The following is a 27,896-nucleotide window of genomic DNA, read 5'->3' as shown; positions in this document are numbered from 1 at the left end:
AATATTTTTTTGAGTGTGAAGCGGTAGAGCTGGAAAGGACGCTGATTAAGATTAGGATTTATGAATGGGGGTGTTTTGGAAAATCTTGGTCTAAAAAACAGTAAACAATCCAGTCATATCAGTCCCCACAGCCAGCTGGCATTCATTTGTCATTGATGGCAAACCTCTTGCTTGTGAGAAAGTCCGTGGCTTAACCCCGTTGCTCTGCATCCTCATGGAGAGATCTCACTGACGGCTCAGAGCGATTGGGCAGCTTGTTTTAATTTAAGCCTGGTGCTGCAACAGGAACTGCGGGGGAGAGGAGGAAGTGGACATTGCATGGGAAACGAGAAAGTTAAAAGAGCCTTTAAGGATGAGGCGCCTGTTATGAGTAGAATTATGAAGATGTTTCCCATGGAGAATGAGGATGGGCCTCTTTCACTACATGCAGGCTTTGAAATGTTTACTTTATTTTAAAATAACTACCAATATGACCCTGTCACACTACATCACTGTGCAGAAATACTGGCACCACTGGTACAAATTAGCAACAGAACACACAAAAGTGTTCACCTGTTAAATCTTATACTGAAAAAAATGAATGCACTGATCATTTCTATGTCAAATGTGACTCACATCACTTCTACATGAATGAAATACTGCAAGAATCAAGGATATTCAATGCATTGATTTGTGTACACTTGAAAATATGAGAGAAATCTCAGCTTGTAGTCATAATTTTAAAAATGTAAAAATATATTTAAAGGAAAAAAATTCTGTGTCATAATTACTGGCACCCCCTGCACCCTTTCTTTGAGAAACTCTAAGACTTTCTCTGAGACTCTGAGGAGACAAGACATTAGATTAACTGAAAAAACACATGTAAAGAATTCCATCTGTGTTAAAGTGGTCATTAATGGACAGTTACTTCATCCTGGTACAGTGAAATGGACATGCTAATGAATTCAAAGTGTAAAATAAACCTATGTAAATTTTTTTGAAAAACAAACTAGAAATACAATCATAATTTCATAAATAACTTCAGAAATGCCCTTCTGGCTATACAGTTTATGCCATACAGTAACACAATGCACTGATATTACAGCATCCTCAACAGATTCTCCAAATGTTGTCGTTCGACCAAGACATGCTTGGTGTCCAAAATTAGCTTCTTTAGTGTTTGCTATGAGGCTAATACAGTAGACACACTTGGTTGACCTACACTTGTTAGTTTCATTAGCCTCATAGCAGTAATACCAAACTAAATAAGGAAACTATGAACGGCAAACTTTTTTTTGGCTGTTTGACAATATTTCAGTGCGAGGAAAATTGCATAAGCTGGATTTTTCAGCGATCCATTTCTTTAATGTTAAAGCTAATAGCAGTAGTAGGAAAAAAAGATTAACTTCACGACAATTCAAAGAATTTAATTAACGTTTTCGTCCACGTTTGCATTTTTTCAGTGGCATCCAAACTCAACAAGCCTTCAGTATGTGAATTCCCACCCAGTCCTCAGCCAGTGGAAGCCAGAGGCTAGCACCTTGAGGCTAATACGTTTGCATAATTGCTGCTTTCACCTTTGTTCACAGACGGTATCTCTACTGCTGAGTGTTTACTGTTTGATTAAAGTCCTTTATCTTCACTGGTAGCGTTTTCCTTTGAGAGCTGGGCGTTATTCATCACACTAGGAGTCCATATATAGCCTATAGCATCCACCAAGAGAGAGACTGACGAGCCATATTTCGTCATTTTAGCTGAACAGAGACGCCAATGCTGAGATGACTGTTGTTACTGGAGACTGTATGTTTGATCAGAATCATTTGTCTTGCCTGCTAGTTCGGCTTTGGTATTTCTGACAGTGCAGAGCCAGAGATCACAAAAAAGTATTCAGAGTGAGACAATGAAATCTCTTTGATCTCACAATCTTTTGCAGAAGTGCATTGTGGGGCATCCAGAGCATGAACATTTCCATTAATGTGACATGTGACATGCCTCTGAGAATGCTTTCCTAGAGAAGAAGTGGGACCAGAATACAAGTGTAACTTGAGAGAGAGAGACGATGGTGGGAACAGGCACTGGGGCGGTCAGTGGACAACCACACAAGATCTGTGATGGAGATTTCCAGCAAGCATAATGCTGTGGTGGGCCTGCGGGTGAAGTAATCCCAGGAGATACTGAGATGTTTTGCCAGGCATTAAGCTGCTTTTTCACTCTGTGTTTCTCTCTCTCCTTTCTCCTTTACTATTTTAACTAGAGACAGCACCACACTGCCGTTTTATTTCTGATTCCAATACTGAATTAGCATATTGGCTACATTTTCACTTCGGATTCCGACACCGAACCATGGCATATCACCTAAACCCATTACTGGTCCAGTATTTCTTTCTTTTAAAAGCTATTAAGCTTTAAAATAAGGTACTTTTAACTGAAGTTTACTTAAGAAGGTAATCTAAAAGTATTATAGCATTCACTGCTAATAAAAGTGACAGCTTTCACACAAGTCATAGTGCTTTGTTATCCAGCTGTTGTCGGCCACAGCAACATAAGCAGACTTTAACAGCTCACTTGCTACTCACCTCACATCTGACTCTCTCAGATCTTCCTGCTCTAACACATTCCAGAGCCGGTTTATGAAGAGGTTGACCTCTTCCTATTTCTTCCATTACATCAAAACATGGCAGAAACATGCCATGAGGGCAAGTCCTCAATAAATGGAGGTGAATGGAGCTGAACAGCTTAATATGAAAAGTTGAAATTCTAATCACTTGCCCAGAACTTTGTTTACATTTTAGAAAGTAGAAGGATATATTTCACTAAAAAAGCAAAGAATCCTTGTATTTTTTTCTTTTTTCTACAGCAAATCTGTTTTAGGCAGCAGGACACTAATATTATTACTACTGATTGGTTGGCGAGCAGCGCAGCTCATTGGCTGTTTGCACTCACTGATGTCGTGGACATACATGAGGTGCCATTTTAAACTCTTATAGCTTGAGTTTAAAAGCTCTTAAAAAATATAACAGCAATGTTAAAATGTTTTACGCTGTTCAGTGTTCAGGAAATGATTGTATTATTTTATGTTAGAAATGTTTAAGCATTTTTAAACTATGATTTTGTTCAAATGCACCATCTTAACCCATTCATTTTGGACTCGTTCAGGAGCGCCCTCTAATGTTTGAGAAACCCAGAAGACATTACAGAGAGATAACTCCTCTCTACAAGTTCTCTGCACATATTTCCCTTGCAGACTAGCTCACACGCATCTTCTAAGCTGCTTCTCTTTCTGGGTTGCAGGGGGTGTTGGAGCCTATCCCAGCTGTCATCAGGCTCAAGGCAGGATACACCCTGGACAGGTCACCAATCCATCATCGCAGGGCAAACAGACATACACATTCACACCTAGGGGCAATTTTACCATGTCCAATTGGCCTGACTGCATGTCTTTGGACTGTGGGAGGAAAATGGCCCTGGTTGGCCGGCAGGGGAATTGAACCCAGGGCCTTCTTGCTGTGAGGCCACGGTGCCGCCTGCAGACTAGCTCCACCTTCACAATAAGATCTCTTTGCAGAATAACCTCATGAATAAATGCTGAAGAACAATTAAGCCAAAACTAACATGCAAATGCATTTACTGATCACACTACACATCATGTTCCTCGAAAAGTATCATATTGTAGCTTAATCAAGAAATGCTTTTGCATGTTAGTTTTGGGTTGTGTGTTCTCTGGCATTTATTGCACTTAGTTTGCTTTGCTATAGACTCTTAATGTAGAGTGTGAGGCTAGGAACTGCCGGGGGTGAGTGTATGTGTGTGTGAGCAGAGACGGATAGCTGTGAATGCTACAGTATTGAATCTTTCGCTATCAGTATAGTGTGCACCCCCCAAGATTTTTCATAGAAATCTGCAGGGATGTTTTTCCACACCTCCAAAGTTCAGTCTTAGTAGTTGGTTGCATTTGAACTTCTGATCCAAGTGATCCCAAATACATGCAGTGATGTTGATGTCCAGGCTCTGAGGTGGTCAGTCTGCTGTTCTGAGAACACCAGAAACTTCTTTTGTATGATTTCTAAATATTCTTCTGTTCTTCTTTTCTCCGTTAGGGCTTCTTAACCACTATGCATCCAAACAACACATGAGTGGAGCTGATTTACTCCTCTCCTTCATAGAAGAAAGCTTTAAGTATCCTTCCTGATGCACAAGGATTATCTTACATCTAATTTCCTCTGAAATACGTCCTTTAAAATGAATAGGTTGTGCTTAATAACCAATAACTGGAAATTAAATAAATGAAGGGGTCACTGACGTTTGCACAGTAGTGTATTTCAGATAAATTAGTTAATTAGCTACTTATTGTTCTTGTGTTAATGTTCATGAGGCTACGTTGTTATCACCTGATCTCCTGTACTTCTCATTACATTATGTTACTATGTTAATATGCTACTATTATGTTCATTACTAGACCTCTTACAGTATCACTTTGGATTTATTCTTTCATCCAGATTAGCATGTTCTGCTGTTATCTGCCAGATACAGATACTGAGAATTGGATCAATGCCATCCTTGGCTGTCACTTTATCCTCTGATCTGCTTCTGTTCTGGCTTAAATGTCATTCTGGCTCTAACGAGAACAATGGCAACAAATCTTCTGGGAAAGTTATTCAAATTACTGCCACATTATTTCTGGATTGTCATGACCACAGCCTCCTCCTCCTCCTAAAGCATTATCTGGATCTTGTTTTCAAAGTAATCAGTGCCCATGTACATCTCTGCATTTGTGAAGTTATCCAGTGTTCTTGCACGCTTAGCTGTGTCCCTAGTTCCTTGTTTAATAGTTGTCGTGAGAGTATCTGTTCCGTGTATCAAGTCATCCTCTTTTTGTTTTCTAGGCTCTACCCCTTGATAGTAAACACCATTAAGCAATTTGATGCTACCTCCTTTCTGTGAGTCATCTCCCTAAGTTACATACTGAACATTCTTACAGTATTTTATTCACTGGGGAATTCAATGGGGAGCTATTTGTAAATGAGAGAGGTTTTCTCATTACAGTGGAGCTACAGTGGAGAAACGTATGACACAGTGTAAAAATACAAATAAAATGATATACTAATGTAAACTACCGTTATACTGTAGAAAAGGCTCCAGTATTGTTTGATACGCTCTTAAAAACAAAGGTCCCAAAATGGTTCCAGTTTCAAGAAGAAACTTTCAATGGTTCGACATTTACATGACATGGTTCTTTTAACTTAAGCAATTTGGTAAACATGCCCTGCGATGGACTGCCTTCCGCCCGAAGACTGCTGGGATAGGCTCCAGCTCCCCCCCGGCGCCCTGACGGAGAAGCGGCTTAGAAAATGGATGGATGGATGGAATTTGGTAAACATACCACTTGTGGTTCTCATTTACAAAAATAGTACTAAAGAACCATTGAAGTTTCTTAAGAGAGCCAAAAAAATGTGATTGTTCTACACTCTTAAAAATAAACTTGCCATTAAGTGCTCTTTGAGTCATAGAAGAACGAATGCCAGAAAAGAGTTTTAGGGAAACTTATGTTTCCCTGAAGGACCATGTTTGAAAAGAGATTTGTGAGTGTGAAGGACCTTATAAGGGTTTAAAGAACCTTCACATGATGTTAAGGTTCTGCGCCAATTTACAAGATCTTCCTAGAAACTTTACACTATGTCGAGGATCTTTAACTATTAAAAGGAGTCTTCACGCTGATTTACATTTACACAAATGGCTCTCTAAAGCACAACCTATTGAAAGGTTCTTTAGAGAACCAAAATTGATAGTTCTGTGGAATATCAAGAAGAACATTTTTTGACACATTTCTTTTTAAGAGTCTGAGCGGTCTGAATCTAACACTAGGCCCTGTAGTACTCCGGTATAAATAAAGGGTCCTAAATGAGTCTTGTCTTGAATGTATGGTTCTTGGAAGTTGTTGGGTAAAGCTATAACTGGTAGAGATTATGGACTTCACATTTAGACATCTTATTTACAAAAAGTTCTTTAAAAAAACATACTTTGAATGTTTTTGGAGAATCAAAAGTGGTTCTTCAATGGCAGTGCTCCAAAAAAGTTTACATGACTGTACTTTGTGTGATCTCTTGATCTAATCACTCTAAACTAAAGATTTCATAAACCTAATTCCTCTTAACTAAGATTTAATAAACCAAGTTCCATAGGACTAATCACTCTAAGCTACAGTTTCCATAGACCTACTCAATCAAGGCTAAAGTGTTCATAGACCTTTTCACTTAAAGCTAAAGTTTTCATAGAACTAATCACTCTAAAGCAGGGGTGTCAAATTCATAAGCCACAGACTGTCAATTATTGAATTTTAAATTGGACATTGGACATTGTTTCTTTAAAATATTCTCAATCCTCAATCTCACTCTATCTATCTATCTATCTATCTATCTATCTATCTATCTATCTATCTATCTATCTAACGGGGGTATCCTGCCTTCCACCCAATGACCGCTGGGATGGGCTCCAGCACCCTCCGCGGCCCTGAGGGAAAAGAGGCTTAGAAATAGTGTGTGTGTATATTATTATTACATATATATATATATATATATATATATATATATATATATATATATATATATATATATATATATGTGTGTGTGTGTGTGTGTGTGTGTGTGTGTGTGTGTATCTTTTGAAACGTGTTGTTGGCATCAAATTCAAAAAACAATAACATTTCTGTTTCACCATTTGATATTTTGATATGTTGTCTTTGTCCTATTTTTCTTTAAAATTGCATTGTTGCATTCTATTTTTATTTACATTCTTACAGTCCCAACTTTTATATATATCTACACACGCACACACACACACATTACCTACAGATAACTACTTAAACTAGACACCTTGCATCTAACATTTTCATAATCACTATATAAGTTTTTATAGACCTAAATCACTCTAACAGTTCCATTTTTACCCAAATAATGTATCACATTTCAGTATGACGCTGACTTGTGTCACGCAAACAATGGGACTGTTGAGACTGGGGTCTTCCCGAATGAGACTTGTCAACTTGTATGTTGGGTGTGGCTGACAAAAAAAAAAAAAAACAAAGCCGTAGGCAAAATGGAAGTTCCAGAGCAGACAGCTCGCTGCTTCTCCATTTGCAATGCAAGTATAGAGCATTTCAGACGGATTGAATGTCCAAAAACCCTGCTGTCCATTTAGTCCCTTACGTTCTTGTTTCCCATTGGCTTATCAGATGGAGCTTTCGAAAGAGCTGTGCACAGTGGCATAAAGTGAAATTAGATAGTCGTAAAACAATAAAGCATTCCAACCAAATGATAATGCGCTCATCTGAGTTACAGTGGCTGAATCTAAACGACGAACAGCTCTGATTCATTCTTTCCAGCTCAACCTGTACTGTCATGCATGCTAAATAACTTTCAATATCCACCCTTTGCACTTCAGCTTGCTCCACCGCAGCTTCTCCTTTTGTCGCATTATTGGAATTCTTTATAAGCCTGTGCAGTTGTTCAGTGCTACTTGAAAGCGAAAGAGTTATGCTTGCAGGCTACATGAACAGCTATTTTGAGGCAGTTATATTGTATGTTAACACAGGCGAGATGCCAGATAGCTGCAGTGTGTTTCTTGGAAAATAACAGTTTGCAAATCATGCACGTGATCATCGCGGATGGATTTATGCATGCTCATTTACATTTACGGCATTTGGCCAATGCTCTTATCCAGAGCGACTTACAATTTGATTGTTTTACACAGGTAGGCGAAGGTGGTGTTAGGAGTCTTGCCCAAGGACTCTTATCAGTATAGTGTAGGGTGCTTACCCAGGCGGGGGATTGAACCCCAGTCTACAGCGTAGAAGGCCCAGGTGTTAACCACTACACTAACCAACCACAGTAGCATGTACCGATCATATCATGATCATGTAATTGTTGCACATATAGAAAGAAGAATGAGAAACTCTTAAATGAAGTGTAGCAAATTCTTCAAGGGTGGTTTGCTAGTTATGACACGGATGTGTCCACAGTGATGTAAATGGGGTCAGTTACCCAGCATTGGAAGCTTTGAGTGATAAACTCTATCATTAACAGATTAAAGAGGTTTCTCCTAACACAGCTTAAAGAGGAATTCCACCCATTTTTTAAGATATCTAAATAATTAGTTTGTTACGGTGTTAACAAAGTTATTCAGAGAGGTTTATTGTGAAATGGTCCATTCTAGAACAGGTGTTCTCAACCACTTCCACCCCAAGCCCCTCCTTTTTATAACTATAAAGCACAGTGGCCAAAACTAAGATCATTTTTTACAAGTTTTTTTTTTCAAGTTTTTTTTCTTAAATGCTAAAATGAGAATTAAGGCCTGAAAAAGATCAGATCATCCATTTGCATATACGCTAAAAAAGAATAACATGTTAGAAAAAAGCATATGGCTTCAGTGATGTTAAAAAAGGGGAAAAAAGAAAAAGGCATAGAAACATATGAGGCAGGCATGGACTATGACCTGGAACTGCACAGACACCTTCTAAGCCGCTTATCCTTCTGGGCTGGGTGAGCCTATCCCAGCAATCAATGGGTGTAAGGCAGGAACACACCTTGGCCAGGTCACCAGTCCATAACAGGGCCAACAGACATATACATTCACACACAAAGGGGCAATTTAGCATGTCTTTTAGAAAGTCTCCTGGTCGGGGAATCGAACCCATACCCTTCTTGCTGCAAGGCAGTAGTGCTACCCACTGCGCCACTGGAACAGCAGTTCATCATATTTTTTTACTGAAAATAATATTCCACTGACTTTCCTCAAACAAGGAATCATTTGGCCTCTTTACTTTTGAGGGTTTTCATGCCTCGTCTGAAGCAGTCAAACCACACTTACCATTTTCAGTTTATCTGGGCTTTTGGATCAGTGCTGTCACAATCAACAATAATAATCAATCTATATCTGCTTCTTTTCCACTGATTTACCCGTTTGAGTTTAACCACTCATGCCACTAATGCTCCGCTATGATCCAATCAAAATCAAATGCATCTCTTTGCTATTATTTCATGGCTTGTCTAGCGTTTTTAACAGCTTGAGCTGAGAGTGTAAAAAGCCAGGTGTTAACACAGGCAGATTATGCAGTACAGCGCCGACGAGCTGCTAGAAGAAGAGGAAAGCAAGCTCTGTTGGTGAATGGAGAGATCGCATTCCCAACAGCAGTGAACTGAACCAGAGTTGGGTTGACCAAGACCCACATAAGACCACACCAAACAAGGAAGTTGTAAAAGCGCTCTGAGAAACTTCTCTATCTCTGGCTAACTGTCTGCATCGCAAGCCCATGGCTGCAATGTCTCAGACTGATGATCTCCTACTACAATGTTTTGTTTTCTCTACTAATATCTATATCAGTTATAATCTGATTCTCAGATTTTCGATTATTAAGTTAATCTTTTTTCAGCTCAAGTTTTTATGACTTAAAGTGACTACTACAGCGTGGGTCCACAGGCTGAGAAACCCTGTTCTAGAGAAGTCAGGATTGTTCACAGTGGTGGTGATAGGAACCAGACATCTGAAGAGTTCAATGCCTATAAGCTCGCTCACAGAAAGTCATGAAATGGTTACGAATATGCTGCCTCAAACTTTGTTTTACAGTAGTTTTAGTTTTAGTGCTTTTGGACTAAGGCATAGTTTAAACCAGTCTGAGGCATGTGCAGGGCTTTGTAAGTCAAAATAAATGTATGCCTCAGATTTATGCCTGTTTTACCATCACCAGCATTGCATATAAAAACTCAGAAGACACAAGTAGGTCCACTGGTGGTTTTGTATAGTAAATAAAATGGCAAAATTTTGATCGTAGACAATGTGACCCCTGGTTCCTATCACCACCACTATGACAAAAAACCCAGTCAATTTTCTCTGCAATTAACCATTTCACATCACCTTTCTAAATGACCTTCTCTACAGTTGAACAACTGAATTATGCAGGAATTCTCCTCTTAAACTCCTTGGAATCACTGGTGGTTCCAAAATGCATTGTCATATTCTTCATAACCTTCATATTTCATAAGCTACATTCTGAGTGTCGTATGAGGTCTTCTTTCCAGTCAAATAGACGGTGATGTCATTTTAAGCCGTTATAATAAAAGAAGCTGAACTCACAATGTGTTTTCTACTGAAAGTCGACCCATTTATCCCACAAATCTGGACTATGAACTATAAACAGATGGCGTCTCTTCAGTGATCTGCTCTGTAAAAATTATTTTTATAAAATAATAAAGAGCATCTGAAGATTTATGGCTTTCAGCAGTACATTGTAAGGATATAGCGATATGTGTAGATCATAAAAGACATTGTCTGTTAATTTGGAGCTTTTACAAAAATAAATAAATAAATAAAAATCTGCATTTATTCATTATGATTTGGTCACGTTAATTCAGATGGACAAACCCAAATATACCTTGGAGAACAAGAATATCACTAAAAAACATCCAGTGCTGTTACTCTGGGGTGAATAAAATGTTCTTTTTTATTGTGTCCTTATTAATCCTTGAATGTAATCCTCCCGCCTTCGCCCAGTAAAGGTATGCACCAACTGTGAAACCCTCCCAGCAGGTCATGTCTACACACGCCGCATTTCAAACGATGGTCCAGTTTTCCAGATATGAGGTTTTTTTTTACTCGGTTCCTTCTTAATTACAGTAAAAATGCAGTATCCGACTGAAACGGCCGCGATGGACTGGAAAGTGTGCGGTTATGTGGCTCTGAGAGTCTGAAGGTATTTAGTGCGAGGCGTAATGACGAGAGGAGGGTGTGCCAAACAGAGCAGGTAGGCTAACCCAGGCTAAGTGCAGTCAGAGTTAACGCCGTGCTCGGTTAGGAGTCGCCGGACTTCCTGACGCCTCTTTTTCTACTTTGACCACACGTAAGCTTTTCCTTATTTCCAGCTGTTTTTCCTATCTCTGTTTGTAGCTTTCAGGAGCTCAGCTGTCCATCCCAGAGAGCTCTTTTTTTCAGCCGGCTTTACGCAGCACGAACAGCGCTCAGCTGACAAAAAAAGGAATATAACGCAGCTTAAAATGTCCTAAACGTTTACTTTTTGACGTGTTTTGCAACAATGATCTTTAATAAACACCCTGCGGCCATTTTGCTCTACTTTAAACTCCTTTAATTACAGAAAACACCCTACACCCCGCAGCTGAACCCGGAGACAGTGAAGCAGTTGAGCCGCTCTGTCTGTTTCTAACATCAGCTCGTCAGTAAGGAGGTGGATGCGGGTTCAGGTCATAGCGCCCCCTCGCGGCACAGCGCGGAACCCCGCAGAGAAGTGTGCACAAGAGCTGCTAGTTTAGGAATCCATGCATTAAAATTAGGGCCTAGAATCTGCGGGAATTTTTCATAGAAGGTCCCCATGTGTTTGGAATAGTAACCTAATAACGACGCCAAAGTAGTAATACTAATGATAATTCACAAGATGGCTCATGTTCACTAGCTTAGTCTGCTTATTATTATTATTATTATTATTCAGCCCCTCAAGGAATTTGCGATCACAAATTCTCGCAAATGTAACAAACCCTCGCAGTATTTGCGAGGGCTGCCAATCACTCAATCACTGCATTGTTAATGCATTAAATGTCATAAAGTGGATTAAAATGCTCGACTGGACAAAGTTGCGAGAGTGGGGTGAGTTTGTGTGGGTTTGGGATCACAAATTGCTGGAGGAACCTTATTATTATTATTATTATTATTAGATGCTACATGAAACATCTGTAAACCTGTGCAACCTCTAAATGTATGACTGAATGTTGAATTGCAGCTTAAGATCGTTATTAAGTCCCTCCAGGAGCTTCCGATCACAAATACATGCAAACTCAGTCAACGCTCGCAATATTTGCAAGAGCTTGCACACCCCCCCCCCCCCCCCCATCACTTCATTATTAACGCACTAAAAATGTCATTTAAATCTGAAATAATGCGGTGATTGTACACAATTGCAAGTTCTCGTAAATAAGTGCGAGATTGGTTTGTGATCGCTATTTTTTTTTTATTATTATTATTATGATTATTATTAAAGGCAGTAGCCTAGCAGACGGGCTAACTAACGTGTGCCACGTGTATCTGCACAGCATACTGTTCAGAGATCTGTAAGCGTGAAAATCCAGTGCGTGCGAATCACTGTCTTGAACGCAGCGCGTTTATGCGTGTGCCACCTGCGGGGGAGCGCCGCTCACAAAACCCTCTGTTTTGATTTGAAAATGGACTAAAACGCACTTGTCCGGTTCCACCTCGCTCGTGTCGTCTCCAGCAGCCTTTTCATTTCCCCTCTCCTGTCGAGATCCCGCGGTAAGCTGCGTGGTGCGGTTGTAAGTGATGTTCTCGTAGATGTTGTCTAGAACCGTGTGCTCAGTGGGTGGACCGAGTCCCCATTGGCCGCGTTGCGCACATCCCCATCCTGGGTGGAGAGATGCTCGCGAGAGAAGCCTGCTCTGTGCCATTCAGTGGCGACTTGGCTGAAGGACTGCACGAGCTCTCTCGGTGAGCCTTGAGGAGCCAGAGATATTGACAGGGAGTCAGAGGCAGCGCGCGCACCGATGGAGGCTCAGGGCGCTTCTAGTGGACATGCCGTTCAGCCTGGTGAGTGAGGCTCGGTGCTGCTCTGCTGTCTGTTTATATGTGGTCTTGTCTGAGCCACAAGCTCAGGTTCATGCATCTGAATATATGTCAAGTTCCCTGTGGTGAAGGACTCTGTGCCTCAAGTCATATTAGGGGAAAGGCGCTTGATGAGGCTCCAGATGTTTGCTTCTGTTGAGTTCAAGGCTGACTAGAAGATGGTCTGTTGCCAGTGTTATCAGCTGTAGCCTATATCTCCACTCAGGATTCAGTTAGGAGATTAGCAGAGTGTGGCTTAGGCAGATAACCCATATTTTCCAAGAGTTTCTGTTCAGCAGAGTCATGTACTGCTTCCACGCTGTGGTGTACAGGCTGTGTTTTAGAAGGAAAGAGGTCCCACAGGCTGGCTGTAAAGCCTAGAAGTCCGCACTTTGAGGAATCCCTCCATAGGCTTTCCAGCACCGGCTTAAGGGCTGTGTGACATTTAGTGTTGGGGTGTAATAAGCAGAAAGCAGAAAAGTCAGTTTAATAGAAGGCTACACAGATGAAGGGGTCGGTGATATGGGGGGAATATAATATTGTGATACTTGAGGAAATTTTCACGACACACGATATATAAAGATTTATTTTTACAGACATCTGATCAGTTGGAACTAAGAAAGAACCTGCAGTGCTACACTTTTAAACACAGTGGTTTTTATTCACTATTTGGAAGACTGTTTTTTGCGCTGTATCCAGTTAAACAGGACTAATTTTGCTCTGTCTGTGATGAAGCATGTAGTCGCTCATGTTCAGAAAAACATACTCTATTGTAACATTGTCATATTGCCCAGCTCTACACGGAAACCCCATATAGTAAATACTATTAGATTTTTTCAGCATTTACTGTGTCCACACTTTGCCTTTATTTTCAGGAGACCTGCTTTCAGTGTTTCGAAGAAATCTACAGCTATTTTTCCACACCTCCAAAGTTCAGTCATGGAAATCTGTATTTTCTGCTTCTCACAGTCCAGATGATCCCATCAGCAAACTTAGACTCATCAGGCAATAAAACCCACATCTCAGATGTCCAGTTTTGTTTTACTGCACATTTTACTTTTCTTCTTAGTGCGGGCTTCTTCACAGCTATGCACCTTGTCAGACTTATTACGCTCATAGTTATCTTCTCACAGTGGAAGTATGAAGTCTGAGGCAAGAGAGAAGCTTGATTTTCTCCTCGAAGGTGAAAGCTTCAGGTGCTGTTCATCTGATGGAGGCTAGTTTTGGTGGTTGCATGGTTGTTAGGAGTCTCATTTTCTCTCCTGTTTTCTCAGTTACTTTCCTTTGACTTTACACTTTCACGTGCAAGTAGATTATATTGTATCTAATCTCCTCAAAAACTTAGTAACTTGCACTAAATGCTTGCTTTGACTGGATATTACTGAATATTGAATGTGGTCTCTGACTTTTGCACAGCACTGTATCTTCATGGTGAAGGTATTAAAACCCTTCATGTATAATTTATGTATATAGTTTGCTGGATGCTTCAGATTATTTTGATAGAACAGTTTAAAATCCACAAAAATGAAACAAATATTAGGTTTCCTTTCTTCAGATGTGTTTACTGTCTGGTCAATGATCACAGTGCTCTGTGAGGTTCCTTGTGGTGTCACTTTCAGAGAAGAAAACAGAACGTAAAAGGCCAATCAAAACAAGCTATGTCAGGTTTGTAGGATATCGTTTAGCATAGGGAAGTGTGGGTTTGTTCATGCTAAATCAAATATCACCTTATACAATGCTGTATTTGGAAAATATTGTAATGTTGAATTTGATCAATATCTACTAGAATTACATTTTATTATCAATGGAAATTCTATGTGTAACCGTTTTGCATTGTTAGATACCTGTAGATATTCCTGTTAAATTGGCATTATCTGGTCAGGTATTTAAATAACCCTTAAATGAATTAAACACAGTCTAAACTTAGACTACACTATTGCTTTTCCCTGCACTGTGTCATGTGTCATGTTACAGAAGTCTACACGTTGCACATGTTGAGACTAAGAATCCAAATTCAACATACATAAATATGTATATCGCTGCTGTCAGAACAAAACCTTGTATCTCCAAAATGATAACTTTATAGGAGAATAAGAAAACATACTGTAGTTTTAATGCAAGTCAGTGGAACCAGACGTCTTTCAGAAGTCATTTTGGGCCATTTCTTTTGGTCCATTCATCTTGAAGATTACACACAATGTAAAGGTCAACAGGTCTTTGAAATTATGTCAAAAACTGAAAAATGGAGATACAAGGTTTTCTTCTGACAACAGTGATATTCACAGTTGTATGCACAGGTTTGAACACTCCCGTCACATGACATTGCTGCTTTAGATTTTCTAAGTGAAAATAAATTCACATCTACAGGAAACAAACTTAAATGCAGCATTTTCTCAAATTTTAGTGCACAGTTTCTACTTATTTGCCAAATTAAACATGTTGGGGGGAGACTTATTTTGTAGGTGGAATTCTTTCCCATTCTTACTTGGTGTACAACTTCAGTTGCTCAACAGGTCTCCGTTGTCGGATTTTGCACTTCATAATGCGCCACACATTTTCAATGGGAGACAAGTCTGGACTGCAGGCAGGCCAGTCTAGTACCCGCACTCTTTTACTATGAAGCCATGCTGTTATAAAACGTGCAGAATGTGGCTTGGCATTGTCTTGCTGAAATAAGCAGGGACATCCCTGAAAAAGACATTGCTTGGATGGCAGCATATGTTGCTCCAAAACCTGTACGTACCTTTCAGCATTAATGGTGACTTAACAGATGTGCAAGTTACCCATGCCATGGGCACTAACACACCCCCACACCATCAGAGGTGCTGTCTTTTGAACTTTGCGCTGATAACAATCCGGACAGTCCTTTTCCTCTTTGGCCCAAAGGACGCAACGTCCATGATTTCCACAAACAATTTGAAATGTGGACTCGTCAGTCCACAGGACACTTGTCCACTTTTTGTCAGTCCAGCTCAGATGAGCTCGGGCCCAGAGAAGCCGGCGCCGTTTCTGGGTGTTGTTGATATGTGGCTTTTGCTTTGCATGGCAGAGTTTTAACTTGCACTTGTAGATGGAGCGACAAATTTTGTTCAGTGACAGTGGTTTTCTGAAGTGTTCCTGAGCCTATGTGTTAATATCCATTACAGAATGTCAGTTTTTAATGCAGTGCCGTCTGAGGGATCGAAGGTCACGGGCATTCAACGTCGGTTTTCTGCCTTGCCGCTTACTTGCAGAGATTTCTCCAGATTCTCTGAATCATATGAATATGATATTATGGACTGTAGATGATGAAATCCCTAAATTTCTTGCAATTGCACGTTAAGAAATGTTGTTCTTATACTGTTGGACTATTTGCTCATGTAGTTGTTGACAAAGTGGTGAATCTCGCCCCATCCTTGCTTGTGAACGACTGAGCCTTTCAGGGATGCTCCCTTTACACCCAATCATGACACTCACCTGTTTCCAATTAACCTGTTCACCTGTGGAATGTTCCAAACTGGTGTTTTTTGAGCATTCCTAAACTTTCCCAGTCTTTTATTTCCCCTGTCCCAACTTCTTTGGAACGTGTTGCAGGCATCAAATTCAAAATGAGTGAATATTTGCAAAAAACAATAAAGTTTATCCGTTTGAACATTAAATATCTTGTCTTTGTAGTGTATTCAATTGAATATAGGTTGAAAAGGATTTTCATATCATCGTATTCTGTTTTTATTTGTTTTACACAACGTCCCAACTTCATTGGAATTGGGGTTGTAACTTTGATGGATCCTACAAGGGTTTGTCATTTGTCATTTTGCTGCTTAACTTTGCTCATGAGTGCAGCACAGGTTTGCCTGGTTCAGTTGTGGGTTGAGTGCTTTGCCCAAGGGCACAACCAGGAATAGTAATCTTGGGATTTGAGCTCACAAGCTTTCCACCTCTCCTACCACTTGGCGACTGGCCACTAAATTAAGGCAGTCATTTGCTAATACTGACATGATTCCGATATCACAGTGCTTTCCTATTGGAAGTGGATTAGGCTTACCATAACTCTGATCAGCTTCTCCGGATCGAATTGGGACACCTCTGGATCGGATCGGGACATCCCTACTGAACCTGTCTTTTTTTAAAAAACGAAAACATGATAAGTAGCACAATATTTGTTTTACTTCCTTGATAAAGTTTGACGGTTTGTAGTTCTACAGTGTTCCTCCTACAGAAAAAGCAGATAATGCAGTGTACAGAGTCTTTTGCAAATAATTGTACACCACGGTTAGATGTTATTGATTTAAAGTGAAGATAAAGGCTAATATATATAAGATAATAAGGCATTTTCTAATTTTAGTTCGTAACTTCCATTTCTAAGTTTCACACATTGGGAATAAAAATAAGGTTTTTTTCCCCAGTGTGTTCAGTTCGGTTCAGTTCACATGAACAGTATTTGTGCATTAGAATGTACTGACATGTATGTAGAGGAATTGTGTGGGAAAATCGATGCAAATTTGACCAGTGGTGTCCAATTTCTGCATGGGACTGTACCAAATGATTTTTTTTCTTCTTAAAACATACAGTATGCCGTACAGACACATGGCTGATGTTCTTATTCAATGTCCAGTATTTGCCTTTCTTTAAAAAACATGGATGGTGCCTTGCCTTGAATTAGTGTCCAAGCACTGTGAATGTTCTTCTATCATTTTTAGTAGTTGCACCTCTGATTGGACACAGCTCATCAGGGTGGTTTCCCATGACCCTCTTTGTAATTCCAGGCTATGAAACATGTCATTCTGGTTAATTATTATGTGCATGTCTTCTTCTTTTAGGTGAAACCTACTTGACTGGCAGCAGACAGGAGGAACAGCTCGGTGAGCTAGGAGAGGAGGCCGACATGTGGCGGAATGAGAAGTACCATTCTGTTCCAGAGGAGGACCAGGGCCTTGATCTAGGTGACCGCAAAATTGCAGGAGACATTGGATACGATGACGATGACTCAATAGTAAGTGAGGTCTGGTGAGGTAGGAATGTTCCTCTGCATTCTTTTCCATTTTTGTTAAGAAATTTTGAAAGGTTTCATCATCAGTTTGAGCCCAAATACTATTTTGAATGTTGTCTGTCAAACTGATTTGCAAGGCAAACTAAGGTTTACAAGAACAACACATCTATATCTCTACCATTTCTGAGACTGCAGATGGTCAACGCAGTGGTCAATTTCGTTTTAAGGATGCAGCCTTGGCTTCCTTGCCCAACAAGTGCTGCACCTGTGTTTGCACTGCTGGCTAATTGAGTGCATGCAAGCATGCATGATTAATGTCATTGTGCCTGGTTGATTTGCTTTAAAGCATCATGTTCTATATGTGTATTTCCTTTGTAGCCTTGCGCTTTGCCAATTTGTTTGCACGCCTTCGTATTTGCATTTGAGATTTGCGACTTGTTTGCATGCTTTAAATTCTGCGTTTGTGTTGAGCGTGTCGCTTTGCACAATGAGGTCAATGTATACCAAAGTCAAGTTTAGATTGTAGTAGGAACTTTTAAAAAGAAAGAAAATGCTTCAAATACTGAAAGCTGCTGCTCTTTTAGTACATTTGCTGGTTTTGGTGCTTTGCATTGGCTCACGTAAAATCAATAAAAGATTGTTGTCTTGATGCCCAATTACTGTGCATGCAAAATTATTCAGAATTCTTAAAGAGAATGACGATAAGGATGCAAATTGTCCAGCCAAGTTGGTGACTGTGAATAAGGCTCTTTGTCTAAGAATACACAAACTCACAATCTTCCTTTTCATTGGCTTGAAGGGAGGATGGTTGGATAAGAGATTGTTTCCAGGGAGTGATGGTGCACATCCTTATGTTTCCTATGAGGATGGACTTTTGCCCTGACTTCCTGTGAGCTGTACAATGTTTTGTTTTGGAACAGCTCCCTTTTTGGTTCAGTGTTATCTCACTTTGACTAAGTTTACTACTATATTTTATGGCAGCACTGTGCTGAGACTGAAGGTGTTTTCGTTAGCATCAACTGAAGTCCCAGGAAGATGCTATAATAGTGATTTGTGCTCCATGAAACCGGTTCCAGTAGCGAATTGCATCCACCGAAGACGCTGATCAATTAGAATAGCACTGTGCGTCATAACACCTTCCAATTCCCTCAAACATCACCTCGGAAAATCATGAGGTGTAATTTTCAGGGACGTGCTCAGAGTCAGGATCATGAATAAGTAAAGCACAAGTGCTGAAGGCATTTTGCAAACATTGACGTTTATCGTATTCTTGCCCTCATGCCATTTGCTTGACAGATTGCGGTACAAGTTGTCCCCTAAGAGCCCAACCCAGCACAAGAAAGAGGAAAGTGAGTGGGTTTCTTTTGTTGGATGTGGTGACATTCTCATGCTGCTTAGTTGCTGGGAGGACTTGTGGTGTAGTCTATTATTTGCAGACAAATATTGACTTAGACTTGTATTAGTGAGAGTATGCACCAATCATTTTATGCGCTTAAAGTATGTACTAAAGCTGCATGATATGGACCGAATATTGGTATTGGGATTATATTGGTACATATTGTGATTGTGATATGCCTTGCAATATATTAAATACACATTGTTGAATCGAAGATGTAAATTAAGATTGGCTGGGAATATTTTCACCAAACATGTTACGTTTGCTCAATTACCTTAATCTTGAATCAACAAAACTAGGGATGTGCACAGGGTGCTTGAGTGCTGACTTAGTCGTTCAAGGTGCCAGTATCCACATAGTGAAGTCTCTATTATTTTTTATTATGGAAGATGGAAACTATACAGGCAATTCAGTGATGTCACTCAACAGTCACTCAACAGTGACCGTGGTTTTATGTTTTAACCGGACAGTAAAATGTGATAGTTTTGCTTATATTTGTAATTATATTTGCAAGTGTATTATATTATTCATTCTCTGCTAAAAAATGGCATAATATGAACATGTTGCCAACCCATATACAACGGAAATATGTTTCCATATGTCAAATTCAACATATATTTTTAACACATATATATGTAAATATTAAAATGGACACACATTGCACATATTTAATTGACATATCACTGTTATCAGAACAAAACCTTCGCACATACGTTTTAAAACACCACATCTATCACACATCTGTTTTTAATGTGACTACGTATGGTAAGAATACGCTATAAAGGATGTGATTGCAGCCAGAGCCTGTTTATGTTCAGGCAGTCCACAGGAATGCAGGTGAATGGAGCTGAACAGCTAAAAACAAACAAGCCATTTAAGCAGCTGTAATTTTGGAAAGTATGATGTATTGAAATGTCCACTGAGAAAAAAAAACTTGGCTGTATTTTTCTGTTTTCCTTCAGCAAAAGGGTTTTGCGTAGTAGGATGCTAGCATTACTGGTAGCTGTTGGCTAGCTAATTAGCTCAGAGCTCACTTTTGTCGAATGTGCAGAAAGTACTATAACTGGCATTCAAACGTGTTCAAAGATACAACAGCAGTGATTAAATATGTAATGTTGTTTTGTGAAATGAGTCTGTATTATAAGGATTAAGCCTTTACAAACTAACTTTTTTGCACAGCTCATTTTGGAATTGCTGAGGAGCTCCCTCTCTAGTGCCTGACAAAAATGGACGGCAGTGCTTCTCACCAGAGGTTATCTGCTTCGGCTTTGTTGCTAACTAGGCTAATTGCTCTCACACATGATTTTTAAGTTAAGAAGCAATGAAAAAATGTTTCTTTCACAAACTAACATGTTGGCACTGGCGAGAAATGACCTTGTGAAGACTTTAGCAGCTTTAGTGTTAGCTCATTAGCTCATATGAAGAGGCAGCCTCCATAATATAAAAACCTAACCATTTCCCTTGACTATTTTTAAGCAGTTAAACAGATTTTTAAAATGTATTTCTCTTCAGGCTGCTCCATTTTAATGCTACTGAATTTTGTAGCCTCCTACCAACTGTGCTAACATGTAAAAAGTAAGCTTGAGGCCTGTGCTAGCTTTAGCTAGCTTTAGTTAATCGAATATCCTCTCAGTATCTCTTATGCATATTTGAATGTCAAAATTGGTCATAATGCACATCCCTAACCTAAATCCATAACTTGTTGGTAAACATACAGTAAAGAACATTGTTTGTACAGCAGCTTTCATGAATCATGATGCCAGTTAACAATAATATATTGTGTAGCTTTAGCATGTATTCACTTTTTTGGAGAAACTTATCTGAAGCAGCTTAAGGATAATCCTCAGCCTCTTGAGTGGTCCACCAAATTAATAAATACCGCAGCAAGCCCCCTGAGAGGACAATCAAGTCTGAGAGTTAAGTATCTGGCTCATTCCTTAGAGTCACAGCTCTTAAACCAACAAGTTGGCATTTTGAAACCACAACACTGCTAAATCACACCAGCGTGTACTCATTTGGTGCCTGAACTCGGTCTACAGAAAAAGCAAATAATGCTTATAAAATAAGAAAGCAGTGCTGTTTTCAAAGTCAGAGGCCGACGCAAATGTCAGAGCTGGTTTGTTATTTTCACGTCCTCTCTGAGTCGCGCTGTCATATCAGCTTGCATTGATGTGACCTCCAGTGTCTAGGTATGTGTTCATGATTTTTGATAAGGGGATGGAGATTGTCGTGAGAAACGGCTACATCACTGAAAAATGTTTTTGGGAGATCTGATTCAACGTAATTTGTGAAATCAACATGGATTTTGATCAAATATAAACTTAATTCCAAGTTGCCTCAAGATAACACTTTAATTTGTTTATTTGTGGATTACACTGTGGTTTAAAAGATTGGAAACACTTGTCAAAGTAAATTTACATACAGTAGTAACTTGTACAGTGTACCTATAAATAAACTATACCGAAAGATAAACAAGAAATTATTAACTAATATATAATATGCTGTAATAATACTGCAGTCTTTCTACTATTTTTTTGTCATTAATACATTTTGGATATTTATTTTATTACACTATTCTGCATATTATACAGTTTTTAAATTATAATATCTAATTTACACAGCTTTGCACTTACTCCAGATATAGTTGATCAGCCAAGACATGTTTTGTGTTCAATTTTTACTTCTTTAGTTTAGCACTGAAAGTTGCTAACAAACACTAGAAGTCAATAGTCACCCAAATCTTTTCTGTAAATACATCCCCAAAGCTGCTCCCAACCTGCTTAAACTGCGTCTCGCTTTTCATTAAGGTCGCACAGACTTGACAGCGTAGCTGATCACTGGACACTACCATTAAAAGAGCCCATATCCTGCATTTTTTGGATTTTTGCTTTTCCCTCTGAAGTCCACTTGTGACATTTGTGAGTTTATGCACCAAAAGCATTCATTTTAAGATGACCATTTTCCAACCTTTCCTTATCCCTTTGAATGATACAGGCTTTTTTGTTGGTGTGCTTTTGAGACTGATTATGCGTTCTGTATATATTTGATATATGTCCTGAATGGCCACCTTGCATTGTGCCTCATTCAAAAAGCAGTCTAAGCTTGAATATTCTTAATAACCCTACGTGCACACTGTGTTCTACAAAGGCTTGCGGTACCCGCCATCATACCTACTCTACTGTTTAATGACTTTTCGGAACTCTCTATATCCAAAAGTGAAAAACGTATTATTCTGGCTGGACTCACTGCGGCAAAGAAAATGATCGCAGTTCGTTGGAAACCTCCTCATTCTCTCTCAATTACAGCCTGGATTTTTTTCTTTCTTGGACATAATGTACATGGAACTCTCCACTGCCCGAGTTAATGGTGCGAATGAAGCTAATATTAATATTTGGTACGATGCAATTGAAACCCTGAAAAATATGTTGTAAAAACTCCTCACCCCCCGCTTTTCTTTATTTTTTTATTCCCCCTATTTTATTTTATGGTCTTATGTCCTTTGTTCTATCTGTGCTTGTGTTGGTATCTCTGGTCTATGGGTATATTTGAGACTTGTGTTATGTGTTTTTGCGGTACTGGTTACTGCTTTTGTTAAACATAATAAAGAATTGATCGCAAAAAAAAAAGCAAGTCTAAGCTGAAAGTCCTTATGTGGAGATTTCGTTTTCATATATGGACTGTATGGATTGGGAGGTTAGCGGTGTGTTTTGAAGCTTTAACGGTATTTTCATACTACATCAAAGTCTTTTATTTCCGTGAGGAAAGTGCAGGGAAGTGGGTGGCTATTGACAAGTTAGCAAGGTCAGCTTCTTAGCTTAGCGCTAAACTAAAGTAGCAAAATTTGTACAAAAAGCATGTCTCGGCTAATCGACTACATCTGGGTTCATTGAAAAAATACATGATTTCTCACTTAAACGTTCGTTTATAATTTAGAGCCCAAAATTAGGGTTCATTAAACATTTCATTTTTTACTGCTTCCTGTCTTCCTATTCATTGTTTGAAACCTTTTGAATCCTTAAAAAAGTGGTATGTGTGTACATAAGTGTACATAGAAGTGAGACAACTGAAAGAACCGTGTGAATTCATAAATGTTTCTTTGTATGGTTAAATAGTTTGTTTCTATGATGGAGTTTTGTGTGTGTGTTGTTTTTTTTTGTTTTTTTTTTTGTTATTTTTTGTTTTATATAGCACCAGAATGAGTTCTGCTATTGTTAAAAGTCACTGATGCTATAGAGAATCCTCTTTGCTAAGAATGTAGGAGGTCTAATTCATCCTAATCTTCTCTCTTTCCATCACAGAGGCAAACAAGCAAGGGCCCTCAGCATTCAAAGTTGGGTCCATACTTTCAGGACGGTCAGCGGCGGATTGACTACGTCCTCACCTACCACGTGGAGAAATCTACCCGCTCCCGCCATAGTTCCTCAAATTCCTTCGTCAAGAGCCTGAGAGACAGCCTGAGCCGCAGCTTCAGACGAAGTCGGCCTGAACCGCGCCCTCAAGAGGACCCAGAGATAGCGTCCCAGCAGCAGAAGCTCGACTACCATGAGGATGACATGCGCTTCCGCAGGGACGAGTTTGAACAGAAGCTCATGGACATGGGCCTGGAGCTGGAGAAGGACGAAGGGGTGAGTTTAGCATGATTTGTGTATTTATTTATTTTTTTTGGTTTGAGGTTCTTTTGAACTTTTTCTTTTGAAATTCTGAGGTTTCCCCATGCTGCTGGAGGCTATAGTAGAAGCTATTGTTGATGTATTAATAATATATTGCAGTTGCAGGCTCACATTTAGCCTTGTTTAATCTAGATTTGTTTTACTAGAGGGGGTTATATAGTTCTATTTGGGTTTTAATTCACTACAAATCACTGCAGTGTTTGTAGTTTTAACAGCTCTGACAGTAGTAATTCTCTTGAATAACTTGGCGTGATTGACTAACACTGAGCTACCTCTGTAATAGTATTTCTGTAATGTAATAACATCTGCTGGAGCAGGTCTACACAGGGTTCCTGGCTACATTTCACCTTCACAGAACCTTACAAATCGTCGCTGCCCAAAGGAAAACCGATATCTCCAAAATAACAGAAGAAGATAAAAACACTCTGACCTTTCCATGTGAGTCAATGTAAAGAGATTTTACTCCAAGTGACTTTAGAGCATTTGTATTGGTCCATTCATCATGAAATTGTTACAGGATGTAAAGGATAGCTGGTGTGTTGAAATGATGTAGGAAACGAAAAATTGACAAAAATGGAGATACACGATTTTCTTTGGGCGGCCACGAAATATAACCAGGCTTAGTTCGGCTTGTTATATAGAATGGCAGTTAAATTTCTTTGTTTACATAAGTTCAGACACTCAAGCTATGATTGATCTTTGTGTGCATGCAATGCAGTGAAAAACAACATTGTCGTCACAGCTGCATTAGTGCGAATTGCAGTATTTCATATTTTTGTGAATATTTTTCACATAATTAATGCCACATGTGTCATGAGGAAAAAAGTGCCCCTAAGAAGACCTGGAGGGATCCACCTCTGTCAGAAAGCTGGCCTGATTTGTGGAAGAGCTGTGTATGACCTGAAATCCTAAACCTAGAAGACGTGGAGCAGATTAAGAATTGAGCCGAGTGGGGTCGGGCATGATCTTATAAAGAGAATGCACATCCGCAACTTTTTAAACTTTTGCTGCTGGATTGCGGCAGTACACCACTTCTGAAAACATCTAAGAGGTATTTTTTTTGTTTTACAGCATATGCACACATGCATCACATCCATATGCTTAACTGGAGCCTTTTTGAGGGCATTTGAGTTATACTTGTTGTCCATTGGACATTGTTGATTAGTGCCCTAGTGCCCCTCCTTTGAACTCCACCTTCAACATTTTTCATCTCATTCATCTCATAGAGTCCCATTCATTTACGCCTTCAACATAGCCCTATTATTTCCTGTTCATGACCGCAACCAAACTGGATGTACTCACTCAGGGCAGGTCCCCAACCTCTAATCCACGGCCATACTGGCATACACTCTCATTCTATGTGTTGTTTTTTTTTTTATCCCTTGTTCCTCCCATAGACTCCCATTCATTTTTCACAATAACTAACAACCACTTTGCAACCCCCTAACAACCACTCAGTTCAGACACCTCATGCCATTGTAGCTGCCTAGAAACACCTTACTCACTGCACTTGCAACTCGGCACGGTCACTCTGCATTTTCTTCAGGAGATGCACTATTCTAGTCTGGTTAATGATTTCAATCCAAGGTGGTTCCACAGCCATCTGCTGCTGGAAGTCCAAGAGAGCACAACTGGCCTCACTCCCTCTGGATGGGAAGGATGGTCATTTCTCTCCATCTCCGGCGAGGGCATCTGTTAGCAAACGTAACAGAATTAGTAGTTAGTGTTATCCTCCAAGCACACTGAGCTGTACAATAATGTTGTGTTAGTGGCAGCTCAAAAAGATGGCTTCATATGTCTTGGAGGAAGCATGTGCTAGCCTTCACTCCCCCCCAGCTTGGTAGCATTTTGTGTTTGGGGGAGCCCTAGCTAGCAGGTGGAATTGGCAAAAACACTAAAATTGAGCTGCTTTGTCACAAATTATACATATTTTATCTACACTCATGGCCCTTTAAGGGTTCTTTTAGTAAAAGGAATGCTTCTATTTATAACCCTGTGGCCTGTACAGAAGGTTCTTCAGATTGATGTATTGTATATGGTTTTATAAAGAACCTTTTTAAGTAAGGTTCTGTGCAGCACAAGAGTTCTTTCGTGCTAACATCATAGCTTGACATGAACCACGTTCTCCAATAATCTGCAAAATCATTTCACCATGCAAAGAACCATTTAAGCAATCAGCTATTTCTTTGAGTGTTTGTGGTTCCATACAGGACCATTGTCTTTACTAAAGAACCCTTCTTTACTAGTGTATATGAGAACAGCTATATGATTATGTAAGGATGTGCATCATAAGCCAACTTTTCTACAGTAGTTGAAGTCAATGCATTGTGTCTCTTGTCTGGTCATACATTATTACTGCTTAGTAGCGATGCCAGTATTACTTTGACCACTTTGGCCACCTTTAAAATGAATTCAAATATAAACGCTCCACTTAGAGTTGATCTTTATTATTAATGTCAGCACTTGACTGTGTGTCACCTTCATAGCGCTTTGCTAAAGCTTGTTTGTTCTGCATAAAAGCAGTACATTTGGAGACACTTCAGCAGTGTAGAGTCGTGCGCTGATGTCACTGCGTGTCTTCTCAGCAGTCGTTTTCATACTGCAGCAAAGCGCAAGTGGCTCGTCGTCCCTTTGTTTGTACTGCTGATGGAACGGGGATAAGCGCTGAAGGGTGAAACAGAATGTTCCTTTAGATTAGAACAGGTTTGGTGTGAACATCCTGAAGCCAAACTTGTAAATATTTACCAAGTATGTGGTGTATTTAGTTATACAGATAATTGTAATTATATAATTAGCTTTGCTAATCAGTGAAGCCACTGTAAATGCATGCTGTCCCCAACACACGCACCCCCAATGTTGTTGTAAAATTGTATGACTCATTTGCACGTAATGCAGATCAGGTCTTAAGTGGGCTTTTCATGTTATTAATGTAAGAGCAGTGCTATTTCACAGTTCTTGAAGTGTTGTCACCAAATTAGCCTCACAGAGATGATTGTTAGCTATTAGCAGTGACAGTTATCCAGTATGTATGTAGAGTTTGTGGGTGCTACTTAGTACAATAATTAGGTGACGGTTAGCTGATTAAATGGGTGTGTAAGATGATTTATGCAGTGTGTAAATTTAGAAATGTAGGGTTCTGTAGTGTATAATGTATACAAATGGCATTTGTGTGTGTGTGTGTGTGTGTGTGTGTGTGTGTGTGTGTGTGTGTGTGTGTGTGTGTGTGTGTGTGTGTGTGAAATCCTGAACCTAGACACATATTACACGTATTTAATCTACATATTGCTGTTGTCGGAAGAAAACCTTGTATCTCCATTTTTGACATTTTTTAGTTTGGGCATAATTTGGCACAATGCTCTTTACATTGCTTGTATATTTCATGATGAATGGACTACAATAAAAGACACAAAATGACGTGGAAAAAAGTCTGGTTCCATTGACCTACATAAAAAGTAAAGTTTTCTCCTTCTCCTTACCATTTTGTGTATATATGTGTGTGTATGTGTATATATATATATATATATATATATATATATATATATATATATATATATATACACACACACACAGTACTGTGCGAAGGTTTTAGGCATCTAAGTCCATTTTTGAATAATTTACCTCAGCAGTGAGTTTATCACAATATACATTAGAATAAAGTCATATTCATAATTCAAATAAACGTAAAAACAATAAAAAGTAACAAGAATTTGACAACAAGAAACACACTAACATCCATAAAATCACTATTTATTTGATATATATATATATATATATATATATATATATATATATATATATATATATATATATATATATATATATATATATATAAATATTCGACAAATTTTGTTTATTCAAATATTAACAATTCTCAGCGAATAAACGCAAATAAATAGATTTTGGAAATGTGTCTTGGGTGCCTACTGTGTGTGTGTGTGTGTGTGTGTGCGTGTGCGAGCGCGTGCGTGCGTGTGTGTGTGTGTGTGTGTGTGTGTGTGTGTGTGTGTATATATGGCGGTTGGGATAGTGTAGTGGGTAACACCTCTGCCTTCTATGCTGTAGACTGAGCAAACACCCTACACTATATCAATAAGAGTCCTTGTGCAAGACTCCTAACACTGTCTTGGCCTTCCTATGTAAAATTATCAAATTGTAAGTCGCTCTGGATAAGAGCGTCAGCCAAATGCCATAAATGTAAATGTAAATATATATATATATTTCATGCAATGGTCCCAGTTTAGTGAGTAAAGTCCTAGATATGTTGACAAAT

General features: G+C 39.2%; 1 protein-coding gene across 3 annotated transcripts in view; it reads left to right on the top strand.

Annotated features, from left to right (window-relative positions):
• Positions 1-10,680: 10,680 nt before the first annotated feature.
• Positions 10,681-27,896, top strand: part of ano1a (anoctamin 1, calcium activated chloride channel a) — a 54,799-nt gene continuing 37,583 nt past the window's right edge. The window contains exons 1-3 of one of the 3 annotated variants that reach the window (XM_037545194.1): positions 10,681-10,867; positions 17,391-17,563; positions 23,255-23,581. In XM_037545194.1, the coding sequence (XP_037401091.1) occupies positions 17,456-17,563; positions 23,255-23,581 (435 nt within the window). In that variant the 5' untranslated portion in view covers positions 10,681-10,867; positions 17,391-17,455. Of the gene's footprint in view, positions 10,868-12,298; positions 12,577-17,390; positions 17,564-23,254; positions 23,582-27,896 lie in introns of those variants that run through there. The other 2 variants (XM_037545192.1, XM_037545193.1) reach the window with 2 other exon arrangements.

The sequence above is a fragment of the Pygocentrus nattereri genome, chromosome 15 (genome assembly GCF_015220715.1).
Source record: "Pygocentrus nattereri isolate fPygNat1 chromosome 15, fPygNat1.pri, whole genome shotgun sequence".
In the NCBI taxonomy this organism is placed as follows: domain Eukaryota; kingdom Metazoa; phylum Chordata; class Actinopteri; order Characiformes; family Serrasalmidae; genus Pygocentrus; species Pygocentrus nattereri.
The sequence above is the reverse complement of the archived record's forward strand: the minus strand, read 5'-3'. Positions and strand labels throughout refer to the sequence as shown.